The sequence below is a fragment of the Corylus avellana genome, chromosome 10, assembly GCF_965113065.1.
Source record: "Corylus avellana chromosome 10, dhCorAvel1.hap1.2, whole genome shotgun sequence".
NCBI lineage: Eukaryota > Viridiplantae > Streptophyta > Magnoliopsida > Fagales > Betulaceae > Corylus > Corylus avellana.
The window spans coordinates 1704479-1714787 of NC_142499.1; the positions used below are offsets into that span (position 1 = coordinate 1704479).

Consider the following 10309-nt stretch of genomic DNA (forward strand, 5'->3'; position numbering starts at 1 on the left):
ATTTTTATTTAAAAAAAAATACATTTTTTTTTAATTAAAAAATAAATAAAATAGGTGACACGTGTCAACGTCTGATTGGTCAACGTGAAATTTCGTACGGTCAACTAACGGATGAACTAACTTGATCATTTATCAAAATCACAGGCATCTTCTATGATAAAAATGAAACCCCAAAGAGGATAAAAATAAAGTTGACAAACCCCAGAGAGTATTAGGTATTTAACCCTAAAAAGAATCAAGGGAAGTGCACTCTCTCATTGTCGACACAGACATTCCAACATCAAGCCTTAATATTCTGCCGCCTTAGACCAATTTTCATTGGGCTAGCCAAATGGGCTATTAAAATTAGTTAAATAATTAAATTTTATCTCCTATTTCAGTCAATGATTTCACTTTTAAGTTCCTATGAGCTTAAGTTTTTAAGATTACTAGTGATTTAATAAGGATCGGCTTAGACACCATATTTTTCATGAAAATCTCTGTAAAATTTGCACGTTACTAGCTCGTGAAGTGAGCAAAAACTCTTTGGATAATAATATACACCAGCATCCTGCCATAATAGCAATGTGCCAAAACCAGAGGAGATGAGAGCCTAATTCCCAGAACAAAACCATTCTTACATATGACCAAACCCCAAGCCATACTACAACAAAACCAAACAAGTAAACCCACAATTTTTTTTTCCCCTTCTTTTCGTTAACTCCATTAAAGTTATTCATTCAAGAAGGGGGAAAAAAAACTCCATTAAAGTTGTTCGAGAGTGGGTTGCAAAGCTGAATACACAGCACGCCATCCCTCCTGCGTAGGATGCACCGTGTCCCAAAAGAATGCTGATTCAGGATCCTCACAAACTGTATATTTCTTGGCCCCCTTCTCATCCTCACTTCCACAGAAATATTCACTGCTTACACCCATACAACATGGCTTCAATGGGTTCACAAACTTTGCACTTGCTGCACGAAATCATCATACATTAATGCTCTATATATTAATTAGTAGAACACTAGAAATGATCGATTTGTTTGTAAAAAAGTATTATAATCACCTGGGTGGTCTCCTTTGTTGTCGAATACAGACATGAAGGAGGCATAGAGATCAAGAACGACGAAAGCAGAGTCCTTGGTCTCGTTGTTCAACTTTGCCACCACTTGTTTCAACAAGAGATTGTGGAAATTCACGAAAGAGTTTTCGGATCCATTGCATTGTCGGAATGATGACGTGGCCGTGCTCTGAGGGAGACATCCTAAAGGCTGTAAACCTGTCACTGCTACTTTTTTCATCCCCAACCCATGAATGCCTTTCAAGTTTACAGTCAGTTGATTCACCACCGAGTAAATGAAAGATTGCAAGCCCTACGCACAGCAGATGAGTTAATTACAAGTTTTATAATTAATAAAATGATTAAAAAAAATGACTTATTAATTGAATTCACATTATTATCATCAATGTAGAAGTAGAGCTCTCACCTGAGAAGACCCATTCCGGGCAGAGTAAGCAGAGTAATCATTACCGGCGAGGGAGACGAGGGCGAGAGAGGAGTCTACGTCTGTAGCAGTAAACACGTTGTCTTTGATGAGATGCTGGAAGAAACCGATCTGGGTGGTCATGTTTGGGCCTGGGACTACGGTATCGAATACACCTGTGCCTCCATAAGCAAAGTTCATTCCATTTTTCAAGTATTTCACCCCAAGTTTCCTCCATTTGTACGGAATTGGAGACTTGAGCCCCACGAACTTGGCTGCATGCATGCGTACAATCAATTAAACTCAATATCAGAATTTGTCGGATTGAAATAGTCGAATCATATATTTCTTCCTCAAGAAAAAGAGTAAAGCAAAAAATCAAGCTCTATGTATTCTTTATTTCATTAATTAGGTTTATGTGACTTGAAAGTTGAAACAATGTTTTTCAGTTCTTAAATCAGCATTTATTAAAAAACATTTAAGAATCCATGGTCAGCCTATGTTGGAGTGCAGAGAGGGGTTTTTTTTAACATTTTTTATATTAAAATTAAAAAAAATATATATATATATATATATATATATATATATATATATATATATATATATATATATTAAAAACTACACTCTCATCCTACTAGACTTACTTGACAATGCCTATCAGTCCATTTAAAAAGAAGAATTAACATTACTCACTATTTTACATCACCACCAGAGAATTGAAGCATGTGAAGCTTTCATTAAATAGTAATACTAAAACATACATTGCATTTCATCAATCTGATGACAGTGTCCATCAGTTGTATTTTTTCTTTTTTCTTTTATTAACAATGGCTAAATTTAAAGGACGGTTAACAGGCAAAGTTAGTTTGTGCATCTCACTTTGTATTTACTATTAAACAAATACGTGCATCTCACACGTTCAACGAACACATGTCATTTTTATAGAAAGAAAATTCTTTAAATCCAATTTAAAAAAAAAAAATGAAAAGGGTGTGAAATAATAACATAGATTTTAGCATAACTGCTCCTTCTCCTTGAATACCTATTATAATTTTGAGCTCCTGAAGAAGTATTAATGATGGCAGAAGAAACCGTATCTAGTACTCTATCAGACCATGCTGTAGTCCAAAACTGCACCATTTGGTGCAGTTTTGGGCAATAAAAACTAAAAGTATTAAAAAAATAGAAGAGAAAAAAAAAAAAAAAAAAATGAAACGGTGCAGTAGTCCAAAACTGCACCGTTTGGTTCTCAAAACTGCACCAAACGGTGCAGTTTTGGACTACTGCATGGTGCGGTAGTTTTGAACTACCGCACCTAAGCCCAATCCCTCTATCAGAAGCATCTGTCAAATGATGCAATAAATTACTTGTACAATATTGCTTCACTACTCGAACGTTGTCAGGAGGCATTCGGATACGTGGCTAAAGTATAATCAACAACATTCATTGGTCACAAAAAAAAAAAACAAAAACCAGAAACAACATTTAGAGCATGTTTAAAATTGCGTTCGACAAATAAAATTTTTAAGTCAAAAAGAATTTTTGAGCAAAAAATTTTATTTTTAAGTTTTTGTTAAAAATGCATTTTGGTTACTTTTAGACTTTTTAATTCCTTAAAAGCGCTTTTAATTTTTTTTACCAAATGAGTACTTGTTTTGCAAATAGAGTGTTAAAAACACTTTTAGGCCTCTTAAACGCAATATCGAACAAGCTCTTAGAGACAAACAAGCCTTAACGCACTTAATTAACTTATTCTATTTAACGACCTAAATTCCCCTTATATTTATAAGGAGGTCTAATGCTCTGTTCTAAAATTATTGAAAATAGAACTAGTTGAAATATTAATTTTAAGTAATTAAATTTATCACACTTGTAAATCAAACTTTTAAGATAAGTTACAATTTAATATGGTATTAAATTCAAGATTTATGTCCCATTTCAATTAACATAATTTACATTTGAGAAATAGTGTTAAAATAATAAGCTAAATAATTAAATTTATCATTTTTTTAATATGTAAATACTAATTTAAAGTAGCATTATTTATAAAAGAATAATGCTATTTAATAAACTATTATATAATTACTATATAATTAAGATAATGTGATAATTTTATTTTATATCTTTTGTAGGTGCCGATATAAAAACTAATTTTTACTACCTAATTATCAAATTTTCAATTTTCTAAAAGAGAGGGTAGATTCATAGAAGGTGAAAGTAAAGTAATTATATAAAAAAGCTTAGAAAAAAGTAATTATAAAAAAGAAAAAGAGGGACTTTGGAATTTGCTTTAATAATGAAAACTTACGTTTGTGGGTCAGTGGAGGGTAATCAATATTATCATGACAGAAGGAAGGAAGAAAACAAAGTGTGACAGTTCGACTTAAAAAGGAATTATGGTGGTGGGGAAAAGCCGAAAAGGAGTTGAGGACAAGAAAAAACTCAAATCAGGTGTGAGAATGAGAAAGCCACTGAAATAATGGCTACTGAGCTTCATATCACGTGAGAAAGCAAGAGCATTTGCTGCAAAAAGATAGGATGTGGATCTGACAACTGACACGATACAAAGAGAGCGAAAAAAAGTTGACCCAATAATGCAAAATCAACAGGAGAAAGGGAGAGCTGCATAGATGGGTAATATAATAAGAGGAAAAGTGAGAAAGATTAATATTACAAAATCCAAAGCAAGCCCATTATTTGTACCAAAAAGTATAGTAAAGAACAAAAAAAAAAAAAAAAAGTAGAGAGAGAGAGAGGGAGCTCACCAACGTAGTCGGTGAGGACACGGCCGTCGGAGAAACGGCCGGCTGGTTTTCCGGGGAAGGTGATGCCATAGGGGTACTTCCAAGATTTGGCTTCAGATTGCCTGTTGCCTGTGTCAGCATATGAATCCCCAAACACAAAGAGCTTTGTGGGACGAAAATTAAAAAGATGAAGATGAGTCTGGTGGTGGTGGTGGTGGTGGTGGTGGTGGCGGTGGCGGTGGTCGTGAGCTGAACTTCCTTGCACCACTTGTTGCCCTGTAATAAATCACAAACATACACAGACAAAGATTAGGAAGAAGAAATGGGTTTTGATGACAGATGTACGTGTGAGAGAAGCAGACTTGTAGCGTAAGAAACCTGAGAGAAGGGAAAGGAGGAAGCAGCAGAGAAGAGAGCGGAGGAGCTTGTGTGCTTCCATTTTGGTAAGAAGACAAGGGAATTTGCATAGAGCGAAACTTGGCATGGAGGATATTTAGGAGAAGAAATAATAATTTATACGCCAATTGTGAGAAGCACAGGTTGGCCCATGGGTCGCCTACCCTTACCAAATGTGAATTGGACGCCTGGGATACTACTGGAATACTATGTAGTCTACGTTCTACGGACACGTGTGTCCGATTTTATGAGCACGTGGGGCCCAAATGTGGGACACACTGCCTGCCACATGGGCATGTAGTCATTTAGACCTTAGCCTTACTCCTTACGTTACATAATTACATTTACTTTCATCAGTTGATTCAGTTCATGTGTCAGATTATATTAATATATTAAAACAAAAATGATATTGATATTTTAATTATATTCATTTTTATTTTAAGAATTCACAGTATATTATAAGGGCAATAGGATTCGTATTAAGTTACGAAGAAAAGTTTTGTTAGCATTAATGTCAGATTTGGTGTCTAATTAATTTATTAACTGATCAACAAAAGCCTGCTACTTTCGAAATTTAATGTTGTATATAAATGCTATGCACTTGTAACGATATCCAGCATATCAATTTCCGATGTTACATATGGGTCAGTTTTTTTAATTCAGATCTCCATTAATAATTCAAGCGTTAAATGTTAGAGAACTTTTATGAGACTTGTCTGTTTAAAAACAAGTGGACGTTCTAACATATATACGAGCCCATATGTCTATAGTTGATTGTTAGAATTGCATGTTGATATTAGCCTTCATAAAAAAAGGATAGGTGCATAACCCATCTATCTTGAATAACATAAAATACAGAGCTCACTTAATCTAAACGGATCTGAATTCATTAAAATTTTTAGAAAAATTTAAGTTTCTAAAATTTTAAATTCAGGTCGTCCATTTCCATTCAAAGGCTAATATTTTGCCACGTATTCCACTAATAATAAAATAATATTTAAAATTTTAAAAAATATATAAAATAAAATAAAATAATATGAGGTGGCCGACCACCCCATAGGTGATCTCATATTATTTTATTTTTAAATTTTAAATATTATTTTATTATTTTATTATTAGTAAAAAACGTGGGCCTTCGGATAAAAATGGACTCGCAAGCAATTTAGATACTCAATTACAGTGAAAAATACTTGTTCCATATTTCTCTTTCAACAGTCTTTTTCTAAGTCGGGTTGGATGCTGGGCCGAATACAGCCAATCACTGATTTCAAATATCCAATACAAAATCCAAATTGTTTTGGGTACACCATGTTGGACTTGGACGTCAAAGAATACATAAGTCAGCAACACGGCCTTAGAGGTTTAGGCTTTTCGCATCCATGATCCATGTAAATACTTGTTTACTTGTTTGGCGAAAAAAAATTAATTTTTAAAAAATGAGAAAAAACTTTAATTAGTAAATATTTAAATCGCATTCATTTAAATTTTCATTCTTTGTATGAGTTATATTTAAGCATTAAAGAATGTGAGTATTATAATAGTTATAAAGATGATAGTAATAATTACAGAAATGGGCCAAATGGCTTGGTGAAGGAGAATATTAATGTATGATATTTATATATAGAAGCGGACATTATTAGTTCAAATATTCTTTCTCCCTCTTATGCGGACATATCAAAAAAATATATATATATATATATATATATATATATATATATGAAAATGTGATATTAATAATAGAGGTGTTGTGGGAATCTAAAGGATGATGATTGTATGAGAAAAATAATGTTTCTAAAATTTATAAAAGGATATATTCTTCCATAAAATAAGAAATTAACATTGGGAAATTCTTAAATTACAATTTTAAGGAAGACTCTTCTTTAATATTCCTTATCTAAATTCAAAATCAACATGAAGGATTATAAATTTTAAAAAGTTTCTCCGCTAATGAAGTGGTTCATAGGATAGTAAAATTAGCAGTTTCTCTAAATGTGAATCAGCTATGGTTAACAACGACTCCCCCTTGTATTAGAGATATTGTAATGGCCGAATCCGTGTTTTCTGTTTAATGAAATTATTCATTTTCCCCTCAAAAAAATAAAAAGTAAATTTAAGAAGCTTCAAATTGTCCAATATACTTTGCAAAATTATTAATGTTAAAGTTTGTCAACTTTTACATATCTCCCCGCAGCTATGTTTGGATTTTGTATTTAGTTATTGTCCGTTTGGGTGTGAGAACAATGAGTGATGTTAGAAGTTTCTCTTGTGCCACTCCAAGAATGATGTAACTTTTAAAAATTACATGTGAACTTGTGATTGATCATTATTAAATTTTGATTAAATTGTAATTTTAAAAGTTACCTCATTCTTAGAGTGACATAAGAGGGATACAAAAGCTTTGGGTATTTTATTGTAGAAAAATGTAATTGATGTAATATAAAATTTTGAATTTTTTGTATGAAAAAGTCAAAAAAAAAAAAATAGTAATCATTTTTTTATTTAAATAGTAATCAAAAGTAATTAATATGATATAAAAAATAAGTACTTCAAGAATATGAAAAGAAAAAATAAATAAATAAATAAAGGCCAGGGAAAAAAAGCCTTAAATGATAAAAGACTTGACAATTGAAAAGGTCAATGTTAATAATTTCAGGAGCTGTAGTAGGCTCTTCAATTTTTCTAAACAAATTGCATTCAAAGTCAACTCTTTTCGATTTTGTTTTATTATCTAATCGGCAGTTGGACCGACTATTTAATTTGTCTTCGTTGAATTTTGAAACAATTTGGCCATTTGACAAATTATTTATTTATTTATTTATTTTTTTGTGCAAATTGGTATATATATATTAAAAGTCAACATTTTTTTTTCTCCCATTTTGGTCTTGTTGGGTTCAGGCCCAGGATCCCCTAGAGTTTTAAAGCGCTAAAAGAGTACAATGGCCCATTCTAAAGAGGCCCAGATTTGGTCGCTGGTGGTGACAAAATCCGAACCTAACAGTTACCCCAACTCTTCCTACTTCATTCTCTAAATCTGGTACAATCACCTTCCATCAAGAAGATCCATGGTCTAAATTATAGGAAAAAATACAGAATCAGTTCATTATGGTATAAAAATGAATTCAAAAATTCTTGAAATATGCTAAAAATATAATTTATTTCATACAACCAAATTTATGACTTAAAGATGACACGAGTCACAATTTTATTGACTCTGACGTATCAAAGTCGAGCATAACAATCAAAAATAAAAGCAATTAGAATTAAGGTAATAACTTGACGGGGCAAGAGGTCATGATTTGTCGATCAGAATTCATGATTCCGTCCCGGATGTAAAATTAAAGACATACACATGCATGGAAGCATGTTGAAGCACTTTGGGGAAGGAAGTTGACTTTGTCATAAAAGGAAGCAAGTCAAACGAATGAGATTATCCCATTTAAGAAAGCAGTTAAACCAACTCTTTCTCCTCTGCTTTTTGAAGTCTTCCTTGAATCCCTGAGACACACACCTACTTCACTGAGTGCACCGTTTCAACTCCCGCCAAGAATTGCACCCACTCCAACCACCAAAATTAAAAAGGCACCCTTCTTTAATATTATAAAACCTCTGCACGTACCATAATCCTGTTCAAGAAAAACAGCAACAGCAAGCAGATTGATTACATGGCGTGTGTTTGTTCATCTTCTTCGATTGCAATGGCCGAGAGGATTTCTTGGTACAGTGCTCTGTTCTTGGCAGTAATGCTGGTTTTGAGCTGCTGTGAATCAAGCCGTGAAAGCGAATTCGCGGGTCGGATTCTGCAGAAAGATATCACCAACACCAACAAGCCGTGCGATGAAATCTATGTTGTTCGTGAAGGAGAGACCCTGCAAACTATCAGTGAAAAATGTGGGGATCCATATATTGTTGAGGAGAATCCACATATCCATGACCCAGATGATGTTTTCCCCGGCCTCCTCATCAAGATCACCTCTTTCAACAATAGGTAGAGAGCTTAATTCCATTCCTTTGCAATTAAGTTTTAAGGTTTTGAGTACAATTTATGTGAAAATTGTAAACAGGGCAAGATTGTTATCATATACATGATTAAAATCTTAATCTAAGCTAAAGGCATTTCCATTTCCACAGATTCCAAAATGATTCCCTTTGATAAAGAGTTTTGTTGTGGGTTTTTTGTTTGAATAGTAATGAAGGGCGATTGATTGGTGTGATATAAAGTTGAAATGAGATTTTAACTTTTTGTTAGAGAAAAATATCAAATATCATTTTTCTTTTTGTTTAGTAGTTTAAAGACAGAGAAATGATGAAATCCATTAAACATAATCCTACATTCATCTAATTTAACTGGGGAACTCAACAAGCCAGCATCATCCTTACACGTTTGATCATAAAGATAAGATATGACAAGTATTGAGAAATCTCCACAATGACAATGATAAAGCAAACAAGCACTTAATCAGGTGAAAGGAAAATAATTCATTTCATAGTCAAGATTAAATTTTATAGATGTAACCGTTAGTAGACACTAGACAGATTAGTTATAAGAAGGATATATAAAAACCTTTAATTACCCTCATACCGAAGATTATTGAAGACATTCAACTCAAGCTGTCCATGGCGGCTCATTTAAGTGAATTATGCATGTCAGTGAATAATTAGGACATCTAATCATCTTCTTTGTAGCAGACATTCTTTCATAAGTTCGAGGGTCCCGTTTGATAAATTTTTTACATAAATTTGGGAATCTCTCATACAGGATTTACATGGGATATATAGTTGACTTACCTCAGGCAATTTGACTAGTCATTTAAGGATTCAAATCTTTAAGTATGATCAAAAGGGTCACTAGACAGATTTTGAGATCTAAGACAATAAATTTAAGTAGACATTTTTTTATTTTTTATTTTTTTATTTTATATATATTTAAATATTAATTCATTTTTATATTTAAATATTAATTAAATGATATTTAATTTTAATTTTTTATTTAGAAATTGTTCTTCTAAATTACTAATTAATTTTTTATAATATTTTCCTTTTAATTAACAATACGACTAATCCACTTAAACTTTCTTACGACATTGTTAATTTTATGTAGGATTTTATCAATTTTAAGTTTGAAAAATCACTATGCCATATTTGGCTCTAATAATTCTTCTATCAGAGAAGTTGAATATAAAAATTTGTCCAAAGAGATAAACGAGGACAAAGCAGGAAGACAGGAAGAGAAAACAAAGGTGATTTGATGGATAGAGGGATTGATGCACATGTGTACACAAGGCAAAGAATAGCAACACCACCGTTAATCATCTAACTCATTAAATCTTCTCAATGATTATACAACATATGTTAAAAGATTAACAGCAGCATAGTCCTCACAGATTGACTGCTGCAATTGAACAATACATAACTCTTTACTGCTGCTCATTACTCTTTTCCGGTAAGATAATACATTATTATAAAGTACTATACATAACTCTTTATATTCACTTTACACCGACTGACATCACATGTTTTAAGTAGTTTTTCATATCCGCCAGTAAAAAACAACAAAAGAAAAACCACTTAAAACTAGTCATGTTAGTCGGTGTAAAATAAATATGAAGAGCAACATTGCTCATTATACAACAACAATTTACTTGTATAAAGAGAGAGGCGCTGTTTCACATTTTTGAACTGGGATAATCTTCACGAAGAACAGAAAAC

General features: G+C 32.5%; 2 protein-coding genes across 2 annotated transcripts; one reads left to right on the plus strand and one right to left on the minus strand.

Moving 5' to 3' along the window:
- Positions 1-511: 511 nt before the first annotated feature.
- Positions 512-4753, minus strand: LOC132191683 (GDSL esterase/lipase At5g03610). Its single transcript, XM_059606776.2, has 5 exons — positions 4586-4753; positions 4229-4483; positions 1467-1738; positions 1046-1352; positions 512-953 (listed from the first exon to the last, which is right to left on the minus strand). Exons 1-5 carry the CDS (start codon positions 4689-4691, stop codon positions 745-747), a joined length of 1149 nt encoding a protein of 382 aa, XP_059462759.1. The 5' UTR covers positions 4692-4753; the 3' UTR covers positions 512-744.
- A 3400-nt stretch (positions 4754-8153) lies between these two features.
- Positions 8154-8661, plus strand: LOC132162606 (uncharacterized). Its single transcript, XM_059572878.2, has one exon. The coding sequence runs from the start codon at positions 8266-8268 to the stop codon at positions 8590-8592; it is 327 nt and encodes a 108-aa protein (XP_059428861.2). The 5' UTR covers positions 8154-8265; the 3' UTR covers positions 8593-8661.
- The last annotated feature ends 1648 nt before the right edge of the window (positions 8662-10309 follow it).